Raw genomic sequence first — 25,638 nt, forward strand, 5'->3', positions numbered from 1 at the left:
AAGAGCTATTATTGCTTTTACAGGTGATCGATTTCAGAAAGTGGAATTAGCACTGACAGGCACGGGACTTCCTGTCTTACTACAGTTTGATCCAGGAAAGGTCCTTAATTTTGCACCATGTTTCATGGGTGAACATTCAGAGCTTCTGTGTATTATGCAAAATCGATCCAACTCACTTCCTGTGATGTACCGCTTTCAAAAAACTGCACATTTTAAAATTGATCCTGAAAGGGGCAAGATTGATGAAGGATGTATCCAGGTAAGATAATTATTTGATGCTTTTACATGCTTCAAATATTTTAAAATTTGCTAAAATGACATGCAGAGGATTAAAAACTTCATTTTGTTCCACCGGTATTATAAATTGTATCTCTTCTGTGGCCTTGATGTGAATGCTTTAGTGTTGGTACTTACACAGTATCTGTAATTATTTGTTAAGTGCCTTTCATGTGCCAGGAAAAGCATTTGACACTGAAGGGAATGTAAAGAAGGACAAAACATAGTTATTGCTTCCAAGGATTTTTTTTGTTGGGGGGGTGGGGGGAGCTCAGAGAGTATTTATTTATTGTTGCTCCAGGAGGCAGGACTCTAAATTTAACTATCTAACATGGAGCCTTAGCCCTCCCTGTCTTGAGTGGGTGCTGGAATAGGTCCTGAAGGCTTTGTCTAGGACAGTGGCACCCAGCAACCAGAGGAGGAATGCCCCTGAGCCAGTAGTTGCCCATAGCTGCAAAAAGTGAAAAGGAGGTAGGAACCAGGCACTTGCCCCAACCTCAGAGATGCTGAAGGAAGTGCAAGATGCTTTGGGACTCACCCCTAGGCTGAAGATCAGCCAAGCTGGGATATACACATGTGGGACAAGCAGAAGTCCGGTGCCTCACCGGCACAGGCTGTAGCCCCATGCTATATTTAACCCATGACAGAAGGGAGAGGGTTGGCAGTTTGGCCTCTGAGGGGCCCAGGCCTGGCCCTCCTGTGAGGTGAGGTGGTATGGGGGAAAATTGTCGCCATAGTCTTAATTACTTGCTGAGGGGTGAGTTTCTCAGCCTTTTGCCTAAGGGCATGCCCCTTGCCCCCCAACTCTTAGTGGCTGATGGAAGGGCATCCTGCAGCCATGGTCGCGGGCATTATGTGTCACGGGCATAGTGAGGCGTGGCGGGTGTAGGGTACGCTCGCAGCAGGAGTTTTGTCTTCATCAGATAGGCCAGCAGATAGGGTTAGCAGGTGTCTGAGTGTAGGGAGGACAACGGGTCCTGGCACAGGCTCGGGTCTCAGCACGGGGGCTTGTGGTCCTGGAGTGACTCCACTGGTACAGCAGTGACATACCCCACCACAGAAGCCCCACCATCCCCTTGCTCAGTCACTGGGCCGGGCGGGAGGAGGAGGGGGCGGTTCCGCGTGGGCGGTGCTGGTGGCCAAGCGGGGCGGAACTGGGGCGCAGGTGGCACCGCGCAGCTCCTTGCTGCGGCTGCGGCTGCGGCTGCGGCTGCGCCTGCGGTAGACTCACTTCCGCCGCCTCCTGGAGCCCCGCTGGCAGCGTGTAGACTGTGGAGGCCGCTTGGTGGTGGTGGCAGCCCGGCGGGACACAGCCTGCGTCGCCCTCTGCCTTGGCCTAGGGCAACCGGTTCCTGGTCTGCCTGTGCAGACAGCGATGCCTCCTTTCCTCCAATGCTCCGCCCAGTAAGAATTTTTTTATGTACTAAGGAAGTGTAAGACATACATACCAACAGCTATGGTTTAAGAAGAATGCAGAATGTGTTGAAAGAGATCTCTAAGAAGATGATAGTGAAACCCAGAGGACTGTTTTTACTTCCAGCCAGGTAGCTAGGTCTGCCTATGATAGTAACATGAAACAGACCTTGAAAGTTGAGCAGAATTTTCAAATTTGAAACTAGTTGTTCTTAACTGGCCTAGGCCTCCAACTGATGGTGTGCAGCAGGCAAGTTGAAGTCTGAGGAATGCCTGTGAGTCCCAGGCCAGCTTCTGTCTTTCTCACTACTCACATAACTTTTGTACTTGCCCTCTAAACCAGGGTTGGCTGACTATGCTGCACAGGCCAAATCTGGCCTGCTGCCCGTTTTTTTAAAGTAAACTACTGTTGGAATGTAGCTGCTCTTATTGTCTGTTGTCTATGGTTGTGTTCATGCTACAAAGGCAAAGCTGAATGGTTGTGAGAGAGCTGTGTTGATTAAAAATAAGATAGTTAAAGGGACACCTGGGTGGCTCAGTCAGTTAAGTGTCTGCCTTTGGCTCAGGTCATGATTCTGGAATCCGAGGATCAAGTCCCACCTGGGGCTCTCCACTGAGCTTCTTCCTCTGACCCTTCCCCCTCTCATGCTCTCTCTCTCAAATAAATAAATACATTCTTTAAGAAAAAAAAAAGAGTTATTTTATGGGACGCCTGGGTGGCTCATTCGTTAAGCGTATGCCTTCGGCTCAGGTCATGATCCCAGGGCCCTGGGATCAAGCCCCATGTTGGGCTCTCTGCCCAGCAGGAAGCCTGCTTCTCCCTCTCCCACTCCCCCTGCTTGTGTTCCTTCTGTTGCTGTGTTTCTCTCTGTCAAATAAACAATAACAACAACAAAAAATAAGATAGTTATTTTACCAGCAAAACTGGATTTACTTGAGAATAGCAGAGAACTGTAATTCGGGACAAACAAGCTATGGAAAAAATCATAGGCTTGTCCAGCAACCAAAGAGAGGAACGTTATTTTAGGAGAAGGAGAAGGAAGTTGGGAGTGGTTATTTTGAAGGAAAACCCACTGAAGAAGAGCAGGAGTTCAGGGTGATGCCTGTTTGTTGTTGACTGGGTTGCTGGGGTGGTCGATTTCTTACAGGAGATGCAGTGTGTACATATTTTCTGGTTGGGACCTGTATCAGATGATTCTTTCCAAGCCATGTTTCTTCTTGTAATTGAAGTCTACTGGCAGGGCGTGAGCGCTCCTCCTGGCCTCCCGATTCCATTTTAGTGGGGTTTCCCTTTATTAATTTTTACAGTTATATGGCCCATAAAGCAGAAAATATTTACTGTCTGGCCATTTACAGAAAAAGTTTGGAGCCTTGCTCTAAACAGTAGCAAGCGTGAATGCTTTCAGTTTCACCTCAGGTTCTTATGTTACCATCTTTTCTTCACTGCATTGTGATATGGCTCATAAAGTTATTGATGGAAGCTTTCTCCCAATTGCAATCAGGAACTATTGTACACATGTTTAAATGCATGCAGCTCATATTTATAACTCTTCCTGCTTCATTAGAATGACTCACTTCCGTCCCCCCAAATTTGGATAGATTTAATCAGCCTTTATAGAATAACAACTGATGTTAACTACATTATGGAAAACGTGTGCTTTTTAACCGCTTCCTAGACTTTCTTTAGTTCAGTCCTCTTAAATCTACCAACTCAGTTTATTTTCTCCAGCGACATGGACCTCTTTCAAAATGTGTCTGATAGCTAAGTTCCAAGTGTCATTTTTAACCCTCTGTGTTTCTGGGTTTCTCAAGCTCTAATAACTTTCAGATTAATAAAAAGTGAATGTGGGAAGTGTGGGGGGTTTGCTGGAGACCTGTGGCTTACACAGGCTGGTCAAATCGTCTGTTAGAAGTGACATATTATTTGAAAGTGAGATGAGATTGTTCTTTTTAGTACTAGCTTATTGAACTAGAATTCTCATATAAAATTCACACATTCAAAGAGTATAATTCAGTACTATTTAGTATATTCACAGAATTGTGGAACCATTAGCACTTATTCTACAACATTCTCATCACCCCAGGAAGAAGCTCTGTGTCCATTAGCAGTCACTCCCTCTTCTTATTCCTCAGCCTGTGGCAGCCACTAATCTCTTTTCTATGTCTAAATTTCCCTGTTCTTGACATATCATCATAAAATATGAGGACTCTGTGTTTGGTTTCTTTGATTCAGCATTATATTTTCAAGCTGTGTCAGTGTTGGAAGTATGTGTCACTACCTCATTCCTTTTCATGGCCAGATTGTATTTCATTGTATGGATAGCCTACCTTTTGTTTATCCATTCATGGGTTGATGGACGTTTGAGTTGTTTCCATCTTTTGGCTCTTATGAATAATGCTGCTATAGTTATATTGTTATCACATTGTTATAATGTCCTTTTAATGGTGAGGACACTTAAGACCTACCATCTTATCAAATTTCAAGTGTACAATACAGTATTGTTAACTATAGTCACCATTTCCAGAACTTACTCATTTTGGAGAACTGAAACTTTGTGCCCTTTGACTAACATCTTCCTATTTCCCGTTCCTTCCCACCCCTAGCAACCACCTTCTACTCTTCTGTTTGTTTAACTGTTTTAGATTCTGCATGTAGGTAAGATAATGCAGTATTTCTCTTTCTGTGTCTGGCTTATTTCACTTAATATAACGTTCTCTAAGTACATCCATGTTGTCACAGATGTCAGGAATTCCTTCTTTCTTAAGGCTGAATAAAATTCCGTTATTCTTCTGCATGTGGATATCCAGTTTTTCCAGCACAATTTATTAAAGAGACTGTCTTTTTTCTATTGTGTGTTCTTGGCATTCTTGTTGCAGTCTAGTTGATTATAAAGGCACAGATATATTTGTGGGCTGTCTATTCTGTTCATATGTTTATATGTCTTTTTCATGCCGATACCGTCGTGTTTTGGTAACTGTAGCTTTGTAATATAGTTTGAAATCGGGAAGTGTGATGCCTCCAGCTTTGTTCTTTTTGCTCAAAATTGCATGGGCTATTCAGAATCTTTTGTGTTTAAATTAGGAACAAAAAGAGTAAAATACTTAGGAATAAACTTAACCAAAGAGACAAAAGACTTATACACTGAAAATTGTGAAACATTGATGAAAGGAATTAAAGAAGGCACAAATAAAGAGAAAACCATCCTGTGTTCATGGTTAGGGAGAATTAATATTTTTAAATGCCTGTACTACCCAAAGTGATTTACAGGTTTATTACAATCCTTATCAAAATGCCAGTGGTGGGGCACCTGGGTGGCTCAGTGGGTTAAAGCCTCTGCCTTCAGCTCAGGTCATCATCCCGGGGTCCTGGGATCAAGCCCCACATCGGGCTCTCTGCTGAGCGGGGAGCCTGCTTCCCCCTCTCTCTCTGCCTGCCTCTCTGCCTACTTGTGATCTCTGTCTGTCAAATAAATAAATAAAATCTTTTTTGTCCTTTGAAATAAAAAAGTTTTAAACTTTTGATTAAGTCCAATGTATCTTTTTCTCCCCTTTTGTCACTTGTACTTTTAGTATCATGTCTTAGTAGTTATACAGTATCCAAGGTCATTAAGATTTGTTCCTGTTTTCCTCTAGGAAATTTAGCTTATACATTTAAAATATATTATCCATTTTAAGATTTATATTGTTTTTTAGATGTCCAGATTCATTCTTTTACATATAGATGTCCAGTTATCTTGGAATCTTGGCATACTTACTGACAAAATACTTGATTGTAAATGTAAGAGTTTATGGACTCAATTCTTTTTTATTTATCTGTGCTTATCTTTGTGCCAGTATCACAGTGTACTGATTAGTGCTGTAGTAATTTTTGAAATTGGGAAATGTGAGTCCTTCAGATTTGATCTTTTTAAGGAAGTTTTTGACCAATTTGAGACCCTTGAAAATTCATATGAGTTTTAGAATTAGCTTACTAAGTTCTATAAAAACAAAAACAGCAACAAAACAGCCCAGCAGCTGGGATTTTGATAGGAATTGTGTTGAATCTATAAATCTCTTTGATTTATATTTATTTATTATATTTTATATATAATTATATATATTATATATTTATATATATTATATATATTATATATATATTATATATTATATATATTATATTATATATTATATATTATATATATTATATATTATATATAATATATTATATTAATATACATATTATATATATTATACATATTATATATATTATATATAATAATATAATATATTATATTTATTTATTATATTATTTATTTATTATATTTGTATTTCCATCTTAATATTAAATCTTGCAATTTATGAAAACTGGATAGCTTTCCATTTATTTTTGTCTTTTTAAATTTCTTTCAGTGGTGGGGTGCCTGGGTGGCTCAGTGGGTTAAAGCCTCTGCCTTCAGCTCAGGTCATGATCTCAGGGTCCTGGAATCAAGCCCTGCATCTGGCTCTCTGCTCAGCGGGAGCCTGCTTCCCTCTCACTCTCTGCCTGCCTCTCTGCCTACCCGTGATCTCTGTCTGTCAAATAAATAAATAAAATCTTTAAAAAAAATTTTCTTTCAATGGTGATTAGTAGTTTGTAGTATACATGTCTTGCCATTCTTTTAAAAATATATTCCTAATAGACTATTCTTTTTGTTGCTGTGTAAATGAAATTGTATTCTTAAATTAATTTTTGTATCATTTACTGATAGTATATAGAAATGCATTTTTTTATATATTGACCTTGTATCCTGTAACCTTAAAATCATTTATTCTGATGATTTTCAGTGGGTTCTTTGGGATATAAGATTAATGTTATCTGTGAATAGAGACCATTTTATACCTTCCTTTCCAATTTGGATGAATTTTATTTCTTTTTTCTTACATCATTGTGTTGCCTAGAACCTCTACTATGGTATTAAATAGAGGTGATGAGAGTATATTTTTCTTCTTCCTAATCTAAGTTTCATCATTAAGTATGATGTTAGTTGTGGGTGTTTCATAGATTGCATTTATAAACATGGGGAAGTTCTCTTCTACATCAAGTGTTTTCGGTGTTTTTACTGTGAAAATGTATTTTCTCAAGTACTTTTTCTGTGTCTATTACAGTGGTAATATGTTTTTTGCCCTTTATTAAGATGGTGTATTACCTTGAGTGATATTCTGATGTTAAACCTGGGATAATTCCCTGATGTACAGAGTGAAAATCCTTTGTACATATTTCTGGGTTCAGTTTGATAATATTTGGTTAAGGAATTTTGCATATATATTCATTAGGAACATTGACCCCTAGTTTTCTTTTCTTAAATGTCTTTGGTTTTGACTGAGTAAAGCTGCTGTCATAGAATAAGTTGGAAAGTGTTCTCTTCAGTTTTTGGAATAGTTTGTGAAGGACTGGTGCTAATTCTTCTTTAAATGTTTGATAAAAAAAGATTTGATAAGATTCACCATCAAAGCCATCATGTTCTGGGCTTTTCATTATCTGAAGGTTTTTGATTTCTAATCAATCTCTTGTTAACCCAGGGCTTTTCAGATTTTTTATTTCTTCTAGAAACAATTTTAGAAGTTTGCAACTGTCTAAGAATGTGTCCATATCATCTAGGTTATCTAATTTGTTGGCATATACCTGTTCATCATATTACCTCATACTTTGTTTTGTGTATGTATGTCAATTTTTGGTTTTCTGTTTATGGAAATCAACTACTTTGTTCACATGCATTTTATTTTATTTAAATAGTTTTTTTCTTTATTAAGTTTTTAAATTTTGATTCCAGTATAGTTAGTGTACAGTGTTATATTAGTTCCAGATGTACAATACAGTGATTCAGCATTTCTATACACTACTCAGTGCTCATCATGATAAGTGCACTCCTTACTTCCCATCACCTGTTTCACCCACCCCGCCACCCTCCTCCCCTCTGATTACCATCGGTTTGTTCTCTGTAGTTAAATGTCTGTTTCTTCATTTGTCTCTCTCTTTTTTCCTTTGCTCACTTGTTTCTTAAATTCCATAAGTAAAATCATGTGATATTTGTCTTTCTCTGACTGACTTATTTTGCTGAGCATTATACTCTCTAGCTCCATCCATGTTGTTGCAAATGGTAAGATTTCATTCTTTATAATGTCTCAGTAATATTCCTGTGTGTGTGTGTGTATATAGCATGTGTATATATATGGGGTGTGTGTGTGTGTGTGTGTGTGTATGGCATCTTTACCCATTCACATATTGATGGACACTTGGACTGCTTCCATAATTTGGCTATAATGAATAATGCTGCAATAAACATAGAAATGTATATATCCTTTTTAATTAGTGTTTTTGTATTCTCTGGGTAAATATCCAGTAGTGCAATTACTGGATCACAGGGAGGGTCGTTCTATTTTTAACTTTCTTTAAACAAACATTTTATTTTTGTTTATTTGACAGAGAGATTGAGAGAAAGAGAGAATGCACAGTCAGGGGAGTGGTGGGCGGAGGGAGAGGGAGAAGCAGACTCCCAGCTGAACAAGGAGCATGATGTGGGGCTTGATTCCAGGACTCTGGGATCATGACCTGAGCTGAAGGCAACTGCTTATTCAGCTAAGCCACCGTGCCCCTATTTTTGATTTTTTGAGGAACCTCCATACTGTTTCCCACAGTGGCTGTACCAGTTTGCATTGCTACCAATGGTGCAAGAGGATCCCTTTCTCTGTATATCCTTGCCTACACTTATTTCTTGTGTTACTGATTTTAGCCATTCTGATAGGTGTGAGGTGATATCTTATTGTGATTTTTGGTTTGTATTTCCCTGATGATCAGTGGTGTTGAGTATCTTTTCAAATGTCTGTTGGCCATCTGTATGTTTTCTTTGGAAAAATGTCTGTTCATGTCTTCTGCCCATTTTTTTTTTTAAGATTTTATTTATTTATTTTCAGAGAGAGACACAGCAAGAGAGGGAACACAAGCAGAGGGAGTGGGAGAAGGAGAAGCAGGCATTGAGCCAAGCAAGCAGGGAGCCTGATACGGGGCTTGATCCTAGGACTCTTGAGATCATGACCTGAGCCAAAGGCAGATGCTTAATAACTGAGCCATGCAGGCGCCCCTTTCTGCCCATTTTTAATTGGATTATTTTTTTTTTTTTGAGTGATGGGTTGTATAAGTTCTTCACATATTTTAGATACTAACCCTTTATCAGATATATCATTTGCACATAGCTTCTCCTATTTAGTGGGTTGTCTTTTAATTTTCTTGATTGTTTCCTTCATTGTGCAGAAGCTTTTTATTTGAATGTTCCCTCAGTTTAAAAAAAATATATTTTATTTATTAATTTGACAGAGGGAGAGAGCACAAGCAGGGGTAGCAGCAGGCAGAGGGAGAGGGAAAAGCACGCTCCCCGCTAAGCAGGGAGCCTAATGCAGGGCTGGATCCCAGGAGGATCAGGACCTAAGCTGAAGGCAGATGCTTCATTGGCTGAGCCATCCAGGCACCCTGTTCCCTCACTTTTTATTGTTGATAGTGATAGTCTCTCTTTCATTCTCAATTGTAGCAAATGGTCTTACTCTCTTTCTTTTTGTTTTTTGCTTGGTGAGTCTAGCTAATGATTTTCCATTACTGTTGATCATTTCAAAGACAGTTCCAGATTTGTAGATTGTCTCAATTGCTTTCAGTTCTATATTTCATGTATTCCTGCTTTTCTCTTTATTCCTTTTCTTCTCTTCAGTTTGGGCTTACTTTGTTCTTCTTTTTTCTTCTAAGGTAGAAATTTCGTTTATGCTTTAAAGACCTTTTAAATTTACTTCTTTTTTTTAAACTTAAAAAAAATCATTTATTTTTGACAGAGAGAGAGAGAGAGAGAGAGAGAGAGAGAAAGAACCCGAGCAGGTGTAGCACAATTGGGGGGGTGGGTACAGAGGGAGAAGCCGACTCCCCACTGAGCATGGACCCTGATGTGGGACTTGATCCCAGGGCACTGGGATGTTGACCTGAGCCAAAGACAGATGCTTAACTGACTGAGCCACCCAGGCGCCCCTAAATTTACTTTAATCACAGCTTTTGCTGTATTTCATGAGTTTTGGTATGTTGTGTTATAGTTTTCCTTCATCTCAGGGTATTCTCCAATTTCCCTTGAGGTTTCTTTGACCCATTGGTTACTTAGAAGTATATTGTTTAATTTTTACATATTTGTGAGTTTTCCATATTTCCTTCTCTTTGTTCTTTTTAACAATTTCTATACTTTATTGATAGTCTCTATTTGGTGAGATGTTTTCTTTCTTTTTTTTTTTTTAGATTTTTATTTAACACACTGAGAGCGTTCAAGAGTAGGCAAAGAGGCAGGCAGAGAGAGAGGGGGAAGCAGGCTCCCCACCGAGCAGAGAGCCTAATGTGGGGCTCAGTCCCCGGACCCGGAGACCATGACCTGAGCTGAAGGCAGAGGCTTAACTCTGAGCCACCCAGGCACCCCTGTGAAATGTTTTCATACCTTTTCTAATTCTTTTTTTATTGAGATATAATTAATTTATAGCATTAGTTTCAGGGATACAATGTAATGGTATTTGTATATATTGGAAAATTATCACCATAATAAGTCTGTTTAATATCTATCACTATACATAGTTATAGTTTTTTTTCTCATGATAGGAACTCTTAAGATTTACTCTTGTAGGGGCGCCTGGGTGGCTCAGTGGGTTAAGCCTCTGCCTTCGGCTCAGATCATGATCCCAGGGTCCTAGGATTGAGCCCCACATTAGTCTCTCTGCTCAGTGGGGAGCCTGCTTCCCCCTCTCTCTCTGCTGCCTCTCTGCCTACTTGTGATCTCTCTCTGTCAAATAAATAAATAAAATCTTAAAAAAAAAATTTACTCTTGTAGCAACTTTCAAATATGTGATATAGTATTATTAACTATAGTCACAATGCTGTACATTGTGTCCTCATGACTTATTTATTTTGTAACCGGAAATTTGTACCTTTTGACCCCCTTCATCCATTTCACCCATCTGCCTCCCCTTGTCCTTGCTACCACCAGTCTATACTGTGTATATATGAACTTTTTTTTTTTTTTAGATTCCACATATAAGTGAGTTTGTATGGTATTTGTCTTTCTGTGTCTGACTTATTTAACTTAGCATAATGCCTTCAAAGGATATCCATGTTGTTAAAAATTGGAAGGTTTTGTTCTTATTGCTAAACACTTTATATTTCTTGTCTTTTTGATAATAGCCATTTTGACAGGTGCGCTGTGATACTTCATTGTGGTTTTGATTTGCATTTCCCAGATGATTAGTGATGTTGAGTATGATGATTAATGAGTCCTATTTTTTCCCATCTCATCGGTTACTTTTTCATTTTGTTGATTGTTTCCTTTGCTGTACAGAAGCTTTTTAATTTGATGAAGTCCCACTTTATTTGTTTATTTTTTACTTTTGTTTCCTTTGCTTTTCGCGTCTTCTTTTAATGCTTTGAACATATTTTCTATTAGTCATTAGAGCATATTTATATTAGTCAACTTATGTTTGTCTAATAAATTCAACATTTGGGTTTCTTCAGGCACAGTTTCTTTTCTTTCTTTCTTTCTTTTTTTTTTTTTAGATTTCATTTATTTATCTGACAGAGAGAGGGAGAAAGAGAGCCCAGGCAGGGGAAGCAGTGGAGGGAGAGGGAGAAGCAGGCTCCCCGCTGAGCAGAGAGCCTAACAGGTCTCTATCCCAGGACCCTGGGATCATGACCTGAGCTGAAGGCATATCCTTAACTGATTGAGCCACCCAGGCGCCCTGTCAGGCACAGTTTCTATTTATTGCATTTTTTTCTGTGTAGTGGCCATACATTCCTCTTTCTTTTCATGTCCCATAATTCTTTGTTGGAAACTGGGCATTTTAAATGGTATAATTTGGCAACTCTGAAATCAGATGACTCCCAACATTTAGTTTCATTGCTATTTTTTTTTTTAAGATTTTATTTATTTATTTGACAGAGAGAGAGATCACAAGGCAGAGAGGGGGAAGCAGGCTCCCCACTAAGCAGAGAGCCCAATGTGTGGCTCCATCCCAGGACCCTGAGATCATAACCTGAGCTGAAGGCAGAGGCTTAACCCACTAAGCCACCTAGGCACCCCTGTTGTTCTTTTTCTTTAGTGACTTTTTAGACCGAGTCTGTAAATGTCGTTTTCTTTGTTGTGTGCAGCCAATCAATGGTCTGCTCAGTTAATTTAGGGGTCAGCTAATGATTGGGTAGAGCTTCTCTTAAATTTCTTGAATCAGTAAGGCTCAGCCTTTGCCAAGAGCCTTTGTGTAAGTGTATTTGGCTTAGGCATATCTTCATTGTTCTGTAAGGTAATTTATAGCTTTTTTTGGCCTTTAATTTCACCTTGTATGGAGTCTCAAAGTCAGCTAGATGTCAGAAATTAGAGCTTTCTCAAGTCTTTCCTGGGCATATACACTGTCATACACATGCGTGTGATGATCTTGATTCCCAGGAGTATATCAGAGCTTTTCAAATACCCTCTGAATATTTTCTGTTTTCATTTTCCTTTTTTCTTTTTCATTTTGTTTTGTTTTGTTTTGCCTCTTATTGGCCTTAAATGGTAATGCTACTTCAAGTTGCTGTGATGTTTAGCAATTGCTACTGATTTTTTGATGGGGGAGGAGGATAAGGGGGTACAAAATGGGGAAGAGAGTTTACAAAGAATGAACCCTGAACCAGGTCAGTTAAAAATAATACCCTTATAGTAGGCTTTTTAGCTAGCTTCTAGACAGGACAAATAGGGACAATTCTCTGGGGATAGGATTTTTGGAGAGCTCCAAACCCAATCTTTTCCCTCCCTGGCTGCTAGGCTAATAGTTTTTACAGCTGCCATAGTTACAAGGCTGTCGTTTTTCAAAAAGAGCTCAAAACTATAATAGGAGGATGGGATGGCAGTTTATTAAAATGACACAAAACCTGTTATTCTTTCAGAGATTCAGCTATTTTTAAAATTTTATTTAAATTTAGTTAGCCAATATATAGTACATCAACAGTTTTTGATGTAGTGTTTAATGATTCATTAGTTGCATATAACACCCAATGCTCCTCACATCACATGCCGTCCTTAATGCATATCACCTAGTTACCTCCCCCCCCACCCCGCCCCCAACCTACCTTCCTTTCCACAACCCTCAGTGTGTTTCCTGGAGTCAAGAGTCTCATGGTTTGTCTCCCTCTCTGATTTCTTCTCATTCAGTTTTCTCTCCCTTCCCCTATGATTTTTTTTTTTAAAGATTTTATTTATTTATTTGACAGACAGAGATCACAAGTAGACAGAGAGGCAGGCAGAGAGAGAGGAGAAGCAGGCTCCCTGATAAACAGAGAGCCCACTTCGGGGCTCGATCCCAGGACCCTGGGATCATGACCTGAGCCGAAGGCAGAGGCTTAACCCACTGAGCCCCCCAGGTGCCCCTCCCCTATGATCTTCTGTGCTATTCCTTATATTCTACATATGAGTGAAACATATGATTATTGTCTCTCTCTGCTTTACTTATTACACTTAGCATAATCCCCTCCAGTTCCATCCATGTCAGTGTAAATGGTGGCTATTCATCCTTTCTGATGGCTGATTAGCTATTTTTTTCTTAAATATTCCTTGGATTTTTATAAGCTTTGGGTAATTTTAAAATATGTGTAAAGTTGATTTTGACAATTATTCCAGTGGTTTCTTCCTCCTTTGGAGGAGTAGATATTTGGAGATCCTTGATTTGCTATCCTGGAGGTGCTTCAGTACCATTGTTCTTAATTTTTTCTTGAATACTTTTCCAATAATATATATCTTAAAGGTCTGTCAATGTCATGTATGGTATTTCTAAGCTTCTTTTATATTATGGTGATGGACGAGCTCTCCTTAAAAATTTTATAAAGTTCTTCTTATTTTTTTAAAGATTTTATTTATTTGACAGAGAGAGATCACAAATAGGCAGAGAGGCAGGCAGAGAGAGAGGGGGAAGCAGGCTCCCCGCTGAGCAGAGAGCCTGATGCGGGGCTCATCCTAGGACCCTGAGATCAGGACCTGAGCCGAAGGCAGAGGCTTAACCCAGGTGCTCCTATAAAGAGTTTTTTTGTTGCTTTTTATTTTTTTCCCAACAGTTTAATATTATTTTTGTAATCCATTTGGACTGCTGAAACAAAATACCATAGATTGCATGGTTTAAACAACAGAAATTTATTTCACACAGTACTGTAGGCTCGAAGTCTTAGATCAAGGTGCCAACTTGGTCAGGTAAGGGCCCTCCTCCTGGTTGTAGCCTTCTAATTGTTTTATTTTATGGTAGAAGAGTCTAGGGAGCTTTGTGGGGCCTCTTTTATAAGAGCACTAATCCGGTGACCTAATCGCATCCCAAAGGCCCTACCTATCCTAATTCCATCACATGGGCATTAGGTTTAAACATATGAGTTTGGGGGATTCACAAACATTCAGCCTATAGCAACTTGTTACTTTTTCTTTTTTTAGAATGTGACATGTTCATTCATTCCACATCAAGTAGGAGTCTTTAAAGTGAAGCAACTAATAGAGATTATTGGCTCAGTGGCAGATGAAAATTTGCAGTCATCACTGAAACCTTTTCATCAAATATATTTAGATTTCAAGAGCGTCTGCAAACCTTCCACCAAGAAAGTTGTGATGAAAATGAATCCTGGTAAGCTAATGTGGACACACTTTTTCTTAAATTAAGTTTATATAGGATTATTTTAACACACTGATTGCTTAGTTATATATGTCAAATGTGGTCTTATCTTGTGGTTCTTACCTTATGAATGCATCTAAATCACATAGAAGGCTGGTTAAAATAGATCTCATTGGTCTATATCCCAGAATTGATTGTTACATAAGACTTTGGTAGAACCCAAAGATTTGCATTTCTAACATGACCCTGACAGTAGTTGATGCTGCCGTTTTGGGGATTACAGTTTACATAGCATTGGTTTAGTGATCTATAAAATGTATTAAATATTTTAATGGTTCTTATATTTTATTCTTCTACATTTTTGTTTGAGTCTATAATATAAACTACTTTTGACCATTCCATGGATTATCTTGTGGCTGTAATACTCAATTATCTTTTATACACTGAGCCATATGAAATTGCTGATATTCAGTTCTCTCTGATCTGTAAAATCTTATGTCACATAGGCTAACTCATTCCTTTGGGTTACCATGTTTTCTTTTTTATATGTGCAATATTTTATAAATTGTTTTGTGTATGTCCATTTATTAGATGAAATAGTTGTATTTTCTGAATTTGTTTGTTTAGGGATTTAGTTTTAACTTAGAACCAATGGTGTAGTGTATTAATACATGGATATTAATTGGAAAGCTAAAATTTTAAAAAAAATTTAACTTAATATCCAATTCTATAAAAGGTATATCCCCTTTGGTCACTAATCCTATGGGACAATTCGTGGTTAGAGACTTGCCTAAATACAAGGACCGTGCACCTGTTACAATGCTTCAATCAGCCATGACATGTCTTCACAATCATCGCATAAGTAAAGAGTCAATGAAGGGTGCACTGATAGCCTTTCCCAATGATCGAGCTGCAAGTATCAGGTCTGGAGACCAGCATAAACTTTTCAGGTAACATGTTATATTAAAAACTAGAAATTTTGAAAGACACAATGACCAACATGATATGCAGGTCTTAGCAGATCCTGTTGTAGCAAACTAATGATGATGATGATAATAATAATAATAATAATAAAATTTTACTTTATCTCTCTTGTTTTGTTTTACATTGGAGTTGATGGTTATTGAATGCTACTATATTTGCTTTATCCTACCTCTCATCACTACTGTATACTTTACAGGAAGGGAATGCTTTACCAGATGATTATTAAAATATGCTGTTGACAAGTACAGAGTAATAGAAAAAAATCACATTTAGAAATATATCAAGGGTGGCTCTGTGGGTTAAAGCCTCTGCCTTCGGCTCTGGTGGGATCGAGTCCCGCATCGGGCTCTCTGCTGAGCCCAGAGCCTGCTTCCCTTCCTCTCTCTCTGCCTGCCTCTCTGCCTAATTGTGATCTCTGTCTGTCAAATAAATAAATAAAATCTTTAAGAAAAAAAAAAAATATATCAAGTTCTCAGACTTGACTGTCATATTCATTAAGTATGGCTGACAGCTTGAATTTATCTAAGGTAAAAATAAACATTTACAGCTGTGAAAAACCAGTCATTGTCATCATCATCATTATCATCATCATCATCACCTTTGTTCCCCTCAAAGTCACATTTCTTATAACCAATCCCAAACTGAACTAAGACCTCAACAATTAGGATCAAAAGTGATGTTAAACCTCAAATTATATCAATAGAAACCTCAAAGAAATCACTACCTTACAAGTGCTTAGTGAGAAGGAACCCAGGCATCCTGGTTTTTACACATTTGAGACTGAAACGAGTTTCTTTTCTGTCTGTTGGTGTGCTACTAGTACACTATCTAAACTTGATAACGTCCCTGGGATTTCTCTACTTGTCTCTTTACCTTTGGTGAGCTCACTTAATTTTATAGCCGTTTTCTTGCAATATCATTTGATATTAGGCCATAATTGTTTTATTATCCACAATTGGAAAATTCTGAGTCCTTTCATAGTTACTATTATTTTATTTTAGAAATTTTATTCATACCAGCCTTTCTCTCTCTATTGTACTTGTCTCTATTGACAAGTACCATGGAATATAGGAGAGCAGAAATCACTCAGATGCCATTTTGAATAATTATGTAGTATAAAAAAGGAAAACTTATCTCTCCCTCTGACTCATTGCACTCCCTCCCATACAGAAGTATCTGTTGGGAACAACTTTTTATGTATCCTTTTCAGTTCTTTCCTATGTTTATAAAAATAAGTTTGTATAGACATATGTTAATTTAATATTAATATTTTTTCTGTCTAAATCAGTCTTAATCATATGTTCTAAAAATGCCAGATTGAAAAAATATTCTTTATTTAAATTCAATTTAGGTAAAATGTAGTTCTGCCAGATTAAAAAAAATTATTTTATTTAAATTCTATCAATTAACATATAGTGTATTACCAGTATCAGAAGTAGAGTTCAGTGATTCATCAGTTGCATATAATACCCAGTGCTCATTACATCACATGCCCTCCTTAATGCCCATCACCCACTCTTCCCCTAAGACCCTCTGTTTTGTTTCTTAAATTCCACATATTAGTGAAATCATACGATAATTATCTTTCTCTGATTTACTTTTTCCCTTAGCATAATACCCTCTAGTTCCAACCATGTCGTTGCAAATGGCAAGATTTCAATTTTTTGATGGCTGACTAATATTCCATTGTGTATATATACCACCTCTTTATCCTTTCATCTGTCGATGAACATCTGGGCTCTTGCCATAGTTTTGGCTATTGTGGACATTGCTGCTATAAACATTGGGGTGCATTTGCCCCTCTGAATCACTATGTTTGTATCCTTTGGGTAAATACGTAGTACTGTAATTGCTGGGTTGTAGGGTAGCTCTATTTTAGCAACCTCCTTACTGTTTTCCAGAGTGCCTCTACCAGCTTGCATTTCCACCAAGAGTGTAAGAGGGTTCCCCTTTCCCCACATCCTCACCAACATTTGTTGTTTCTTGTTAATTTTAACCTTTCTGACTGGTGTGAGGTGGTATCTCATTGTGGTTTTGATTTGTATTTCCCTGATGACAAGTGATGTGGAGCATTTTTTCATGTGTCTGTTGGCCATTTGTATGTCTTAGAGAAATTTAGAGAAGTGTCTGTTCATGTCTTCCGCCCATTTCTTCAGTGGATTATTTGTTTTTTGGGTGTTGAGTTTGATAAGCTCTTTATAGATCTTGCCAGATTTTTTTTTTTTTGAAGAAAGCTAAAAATTTCCTATTTCTCTCATGGCCAAAATTATTTTTCTCAATTTACTCTTTTCCATATTAATAGAGATACAAAATTTAGCTTTTTCTGGTTAGCAATTAGTAACTTGAATGAAATTTTATGATGTATGAAATTGTTGGTAACTATAACTGCTATATTATTTCTTTAATGCATTTCATTAATGATTTTGACAAGAAAATAAAATAAGTTTGGAATTGTTGTCTAATTTTTCTTTACTACAGTATGTCCTGTGTTTAGAAGAGTGTCAGGCATATAATAGGCACTAGGTAAATATTTTTTAATAAATAAATGAAGAAAAGTGTTTTATTTGCATAATAATCTTTGTCCCCTGGGGTGCCAGGTTGGCTCAGTCATTAAGCCTGCCTTCTGCTCAGGTCATGATCCCTGGGGTCCTGGGATCCAGCCCATATAGTGCTCCCTGCTCAGTGGGAAGCCAACTTCTCGTTCTCCCACTCTCCCTGCTTGTATTCCCTCTCTCACTCTCTCTCTGTGTCAAATAAATAAATAAAATCCTTAAAAAAAAGCTTTAAAAAAAAAATCTTTGTCCCTTGTATTTTGAACATTTAAAAAAAAAATCGCCTACTCAAAGCTAAAGAGGTATTTCATGAAGTTTATTCTTTTTTTAAAAATTTTTATTTCGGGGCACCTGGGTGGCTCAGTGGGTTAAAGCCTCTGCCTTCGGCTCGGGTCGTGATCTCAGGGTCCTGGGATCGAGCCCCGCATCGGGTTCTGTGCTCAGCTCAGAGCCTGCTTCCTCCTCTCTCTCTCTGTCTGCCTCTCCGCCTACTTGTGATCTCTGTCTGTCAAATAAATAAAAAATCTTAAAAAAAAATTTAAAAAATTTTATTTCAATTCCAGTTAGTTAACATACAGTGTATTATTTGTTTCAGGTGTACAGTTCAGCTCTTCCATATATCACCTGGTGCTCATCACACCAGGTATACCCCTTAATCTGTGTCACCTGTTTCACCCCATCCTCTCACCTACCCTCTGTTAACATCAGTTTGTTCTCTGTAATTAAGAGTCTGTTTCTTGATTTCTCTCTTTTTACCCCTTTGCTCATTTGTTTTGTTCCTTAAATTGCACATATGAATGAAATTATATGGTATTTATCTTTCTTTGACTGACTTACTTCCTATATTGTTATACTCTCTAGCTCCATCCATGTCATTGCAAATGGCAAGATTTCATTCTTTTTTTTAATGACTGAATAATATTCCATAGTATATATATCCACAACTTCTTTATCCATTCATCAATTGATGGACTCTTGGGCTGCTATTGTAAATAATGCTACAGTAAACATAGGGGTGTATGTATCCCTTTGAATTAGTGTTTTTGTGTTCTTTGGGTAAATACCCAGTAGTGCAATTGCTGGATCTTAGGGTAATTTTATTTTTAATTTTTTTTTAAAGATTTTATTTATTTATTTGACAGAGAGAGAGATCACAAGTAAGCAGAGAGGCAGGCAGAGAAAGAGAAGGGGAAGCAGGCTCCCTGCTGAGCAGAGAGCCTGATGTGGGGCTCGATTCCAGGACCCTGAGACCATGACCTGAGCTGAAGGCAGAGGCTTAACCCACTGAGCCACCCAGGTGCCCCTGTTTTTAATTTTTTAAAAGATTTTATTTATTTATTTGACAGAGAGAGAGAGACAGTGAAAGAGGGAACACAATTGGGGGAGTGGGAGAGGGAGAGGCAGGCTTCCTGCTGAACAGGTAGCCTGATGTGGGCTCCATCCCAGGACCCTGCGATCATGACCTGAGGTGAATGCAGAGGCTTAACGACAGAGCCTCCCAGGCGCCCCATTTTTAATTTTTTGAGGAACCTCCATACTGTTTTCAAGTGACTGCACCAGTTTGCATTCCCACTAACACTGCAACAGGGTTCCTCTTTCTCCACATCCTCACCAACGCTGTTGTTTCTTGTGTTGTTCATTTTAGCCATTCTGACAGGTATGAGGTGATAGCTCATTTTAGTTTTGATTTGTATTTCCCTGATGGGAAATGATGAACATCTTTTGATGTGTCTGTTGGCCATCTGAATGTCTTTTTTGGAGGGGTGTCTGTTCATGTCTTCTTCCCTTTTTTGATTGAATTATTTGTTTTTTGGGTGTTGAGTTGTATAAAGTCTTTATTTTCAATAGTAACCCTTTATTGGATATGCCCTTTTCAAATATCTTCTACCATTCCATAGGTTGCCTTTTCATTTTGTTGATTGTTTCCTTTACTGTGAAGAACCTTTTTATTTTGAAGTGGTCCCAGTAGTTTATTTTGCTTTTGTTTCCCTTACCTTAGGAGACATACCTAGAAAAAAGTTGCTATGGCAATAACAATGAGATTACTGCCTCTGTTCTCACATTGGATTTTTATGGGGGTTTCAGGTCTCATATTTAGGTCTTTTTTTTTTTTTTTTTTTAGATTTTATTATTTGTCAGAGAGAGAGAGAGACAGCACAAGCAGGGGGAGCAGCAGGCAGAGGGAGAATTCTGCAGGTTCCCTGCTGAGCAAGGAGTCTGATGTGGAACTCGATCCCAGAACCCTGGGATCATGACCTGAGCCAAAGGCAGCCACTTAAACCACTGAGCTAAACAGGCACCCCTAGTATGGACATTTTAATAATATTTGTTCTCCAATCCATGAACATGGAATGTCTTTCCATTTCTTAGTGTCATATTCAATTTCTTTCATCAGTGTTTTATAGTTTTCAGAGTATAAATATTTCACCTCTTTGGTTTGGTTGGTTCCTAGGTATCTTATTATGTTGGGTACAATTGTAAATGTGATTATTTTCTTAATTCCTCTTTCTACCACTTTATTATTAAGTTATAGAAATGCAACAGATTTCTGTAGATTGATTTTTGTATCCTGCATCTACTGAAATTGTGTATCAGTTCTAGCAATTTTTTGGTGAATTCTTTCAGATTTTCTATATATAATAATCATGTTATCTGCAAATAAAGAACATTTTACTTCTTCCTTACCTATTTGGATGCTTTTTATTTTTTCTTGTTGTTTGACTACTGTGGCTAGGACTTCCTGTACTCTGTTGAATGGGAGTGGTGAGAGTGGACATTCTTGTCTTGTTCCTGGTCTTAGGGGAAAAGCTCTCAGTTTTCCCCATTGGGTATGATATTAGCTGTGGGTTTTTAGTTTATGGCCTTTATTCTTTTGAGGCATGTTCCCTCTAAACCTACTTTGTTTAGGATTTTTATCATGAGTAGGTGTTGTACTTTGTCAAATTCTTTTTCTGTGTCTATTGAAATGATCATATGGTTTTTATCCTTTCTCTTACTGATGTGAAGAATCATATTGATTAATTTTCAAATTTTGAACCACTTTGCAACCCAGGAATAAATCCTAGTTGATCATGGTGAATGATTTTTTTCAGTGTGTTGTTGAATTCAGTGTGCTACCTTCATGAAGTTTTTTTTTTTTTTTTTATGGCACTAATAAGCATTTAGGTATGTTAATAACCAGCTCTCTGTGACTCCAGGCATTTACTTTACTACTTCTTTCCATGTCTTTCCTTTACTCCTTGTTGCAGACCTTGGGACTTCAGAGATAGGAACCATTTCTAGATTCTAAATATGGTTAAGGTTCCTCAAGCCTGAGGAAATTTTGAATTTCAGCAACTGTCTTTGTTTTCTTTTTTTTTTTGCTTGCTTTAATTTTTTACTGAATTATAGTTGACATGAAATATATTAGTTTCAGGTATACATCATATCGATTTGACAATTGTATACAGTAGACAGTTCTTATAAGTATAGCTATCATCTGTCATCTTATAATGTTGTTACAGTATTATTGATAATATTTTCTATGCTATAGTTTTCATCTCTGTGACTTTTTTTTTTTTATTTTTATTTATCCATTTGACAGAGAGAGATCACAAGTAGACAGAGAGGCAGGCAGAGAGAGGGAGGGAAGCAGGCTCCCCGCTGAGCAGAGAGCCCGATGCGGGACTCGATCCCAGGACCCTGAGATCATGACCTGAGCCGAAGGCAGCGGCTTAACCCACTGAGCCACCCAGGCGCCCCTGTGACTTATTTTATAACCAGGAATTTGTACCTCTTTTATCCCCTTCACCTATATTACCCATCCCCCTCACTCTCCTCTTCCCTGGCAACCACTAGTTTATCTCTGTATTTGTATTTCTGCTTTTCTGTTTTGTTTTTTAGATTTTACATATAAGTGAAATCATATGGCATTTATCTTTTGCTGTCTGACTTATTTCCCTTAGCATAATTCCCTCAGTCCATCCATGTTGCAAATGGCAAGATTTCATTCTATTTTATGGGTGAGTGTAATATTCCATTGTGTGTGTGTGTGTGTGTGTGTGTGTGTGTGTGTACATATATGCACACATATATATGTATATATGTGTATGTATTATATCTTATTTATTCATGCATCTATTCATAGACACTTAGATTTCTTCCATATCTTGGCTATTGCACATATCTTTTTGAATTAGTGTTTTTGTTTTCTTTGGGTAAATACCCAGAAGTGGAATTACTGGGTTGTATGATATTTCTGTTTTTATGTTTTTGAGGAACTTCCATACCGTTTTCCTCAGTGGCTGTACTAATTTACATTCACACCAACAGTGCAGGACGGTTCCCTTTTTTCTACATCCTCATCAACACTTATTATCTCTTGTCTTTTTAATATTAGCCATCCTGACTTGTGTAAGGGGACATCTCATTTTGGTTTTGATTTTTATTTCCCTGATAGTAAGTGATGTTGAACACATTTTCATGAGTCAGTTGGCCACATGTGTGTCTTCTCTGGAAAAATGTCTATTCTAGTCATCCTCCCATTTTTGAATTGGATTATTTGGGGTTTTTTGGTGTTGAGTTGTATACGTTCTGGATAGATACATATATTTTGGATATTAACCCCTCATTGCACATATCATTGCAAATATCTTCTCCCGTTCAGTAGGTTGCCTTTTCATTTTGCTGATGGTTTCCTTCATTGCACAAAAGCTTTTTAGTTTATTATAACCAAATAGTTTATTTTTACTTTTGTTTTCCCTTGCCTGAGGAGACATAACCTGAAAAATATTGCTAAGGCTGATGTCAAAGAGATTACTCCTATGTTTTCTTTTAGGAGTTTTATGGCTTCAAGTCTCACATTTAGATATTTATTCCATTTTGAGTTTTTGTCTGTGGTTTGAGAGAGTGGTCCAGTTTCATTCTTTTGTGTGTAGCTGTCCTGTTTCCCTAGCATCATTTATTGAAGAGACCGTCTTTTCCTCATTGTATGTTCTTGCCTCCTTTGTGGAAGATTAATTGACTGTATAAGCATGCGTTTATTTTTGGCTCTCTATTTTTGCTGTTGATCTAGGTGTCTATTTTTTGCCAGTACCATACTGTCTTGATTATTATAGCTTTGTAGTTTATCTTTAAATCTGGAATTGTATTACCTCCAGCTTTATTCTTCTCAAGATTGCTTTGCTTCTTGGGGGTCTTTTCAACTACTGTTTTTGAATAGCAGAGCATTTATTTTTCTCTTTTTTTTTTTTTTTTTAAAGATTTTATTTATTTATTTGACAGACAGAAATCACAAGTAGGCAGAGAGGCAGGCAGAGATAGAGGGGAGGAAGCAGGCTCCCCGCTGAGCAGGGAGCCCGATGCGGGGCTCGATCCCAGGATGCTGGGATCATGACCTGAGTTGAAGGCAGAGGCCTTAACCCACTGAGCCACCTAGGCGCCCCGCATTTATTTTTCTCTTATTGCCTTACTCTCATAAAGACTGTCATTCAGTTACAGTTATCTTACATAACCGTTTAGGACTTGTTGAAAACAGGGACAAATAGTAAATTTCGTTTGACCGTATAACTAATAGATTCATACTTGAGTTAATTATTGAGGGTAAGAGTCTTAATGATTGTTAAAATCTGTTGAGAATTAGGCAGAGCAAGAACAGAAGATCTGAATAATTATACATTGTTTTTATGGAGAATATGTGGCAAATGAAAGGAAGAACATGAACTCAGATGAGTGATCATGAGATATAAAGTAGATGTACTTTATTTATGGATTGGTTTCTCTCTATGCCATTGATGGTACTTGCATAAGCTTTGAGATACTAAAAAAGTAATGTGTTTAGCAAAAGGATTTATGATTATGTATGTATTTTTCTTATTTTCTTCACAACAATCTTAAAGTAACTAACTCTTAGGAAACACTAACTCTCTTCAGATCTAGTCCCGTGTGTAAATCTAGAACTCTCCAAATTGCTTACTTGATTAATTCCCTAAGAGTAATTTTAGAGTAGGCACCATTGTATCCCAGTGACCTTAGGAATTTTCTCTAATTAGGTTAGGAAGAAAATTAGATCTTATTCTAGTTCTGTATGTCATAGTGTCTTGCCATGTAAGAGGATATGAGGGAAAGGACTAGGACCTGCTCTCTTCACCATTCTGTGCTTAGCCGCTGGCACAGGAGACACTCAATAAAGACTGATTAAATCAATGCATATATATAAATATCGACATAACTTTCTCATCTTGTAGGACGATTTTCACAAAAATTCCAAGATACAACTATGTCGATCCCGATTATGCATATACTAAATTTGAAAAAATGGAAAAGCAAGCACATGAAAACTATTATGAAAGATACATTAAACATTTAAGAAGTGTGCGCCTACGGAAACAAGTAGAGAGGTAAAGTTCACTTCCTCAAACAGTATGAAATGGATTGTGGTGCCTGCAGGGCCAGGTTTTTTTTTTCTTTACTCCTTAGTTTCTTTTTAGTGATTTAAGTGACCTTTTCATATACGAACATAGCAACACCTTGAACTACTTTAACTGAGGTTATTTCCTTCCTTACTTTTGGTTTGGGAATGTCTTATGTTGCTTTTATCCCAGAAGCAATTCTTTTTTTTTTTTTTTTATTTAATAAGATTTTATTTTTAGAGAGACACAGCGAGAGAGGGAACACAAGCAGTTGGAGAGGGAGGGAGAGGGAGAAGCAGGGCCCCTGATGAGCAGGGAGCCTGATGCGGGGCTTGATCCTAGGACCCTGGGATCATGACCCGAACTGAAGGTAGACGCTTAACGGACCAAGTTACCCAGGTGCCCCCCAGAAGCAATTCTTGAGATGGTTTCCTGCAGTGTTCTTTTAGGAGAAACAAGATGAGGGAAGCAGGATAGGGCAGGGGAGGGAACTGCGAAATATTGTCTTTCAGGTGAGGCTTACACTCAGCTTGAGGCCTAGGATCTCTTGAAGCATAAATTGTGCCTCATAGATGTTCCTACATTGAATGAAAGGGGCTTCTCTCTCTTTTTTTTTAAAGGGCTTATCTTTTGTGCTGTGTATCAGCCCTTCGTGGTGAGCTGTCCTTGGTTGTGGTGGGGTAGGCATGACTTCCTTGGTGAGGTCTTTGAGAATGGGGTCTTCTCAGCAGAAGGTAATTTTATGCAGATTAGTGCACCATTCTTTGTAAGTGGTTCTGAATGTGGTAGCAGCAGCATGAGCTATGGGGAATGTTGGGGTTTGCCAGTATATTTTCTAAAACCTTTGGCCTCAATTAGTTATTATTATGATTTCAATAGGGAATGCATGTATTCATATAATGACACAGACATAGGATTACAGCCAGCATCGGGTCTAAAGTCACCCTCACTCTCAGAAACGGAAATAGAAGAGGAATTATGTTCAGGAAAGTGTCCAATCAAACCTAACCAATTACTAAATACCAGAAATATAGACTCCAAGGAGACGAAGGCCCTGAAAAGAAAGGCATGTGCAATATTTTATATTTCATTGAGTCATGAGAATTCTTAAAATATCTTTTGGTAATATTCAGAATTAATTTTGGAGTAACATTTTTTCCACAGGTTCTTAAAGGACTTAAATCAGAACCATCCACGCCCCATGAAAAACATGATTGCAGCTTAATTTTGACGCCAAAGCAAATTCATCAAGTAATTGTTGGTAAGAATCTATAAAAAACTATTAAAACCTTTGTTTTTTTTTTTACACAGGTTTATTGGAGCATGATTTATATTCCATAAAATTGACCTGTTTAAAGTATGCTAGTCAGTGAATTTTAGTA

At 37.8% G+C, this 25,638-nt stretch overlaps 1 protein-coding gene across 1 annotated transcript in view; it reads left to right on the forward strand.

Annotated features, from left to right (window-relative positions):
• The window catches only part of CFAP47 (cilia and flagella associated protein 47), a gene marked incomplete at its 5' end in the record, with an annotated part of 422,483 nt that overhangs the window by 26,663 nt on the left and 370,182 nt on the right, over positions 1-25,638 (forward strand). The window contains 6 exons of the mRNA XM_080795480.1: positions 24-259; positions 14,157-14,343; positions 15,068-15,281; positions 24,092-24,244; positions 25,136-25,322; positions 25,421-25,517. Coding sequence (XP_080651606.1) covers positions 24-259; positions 14,157-14,343; positions 15,068-15,281; positions 24,092-24,244; positions 25,136-25,322; positions 25,421-25,517 — 1,074 coding nt within the window. The remainder of the gene's footprint in view (positions 1-23; positions 260-14,156; positions 14,344-15,067; positions 15,282-24,091; positions 24,245-25,135; positions 25,323-25,420; positions 25,518-25,638) is intronic.

The sequence above is a fragment of the Martes martes genome, assembly GCF_963455335.1.
Source record: "Martes martes genome assembly, chromosome: X".
Taxonomy (NCBI): Eukaryota; Metazoa; Chordata; class Mammalia; order Carnivora; family Mustelidae; genus Martes; species Martes martes.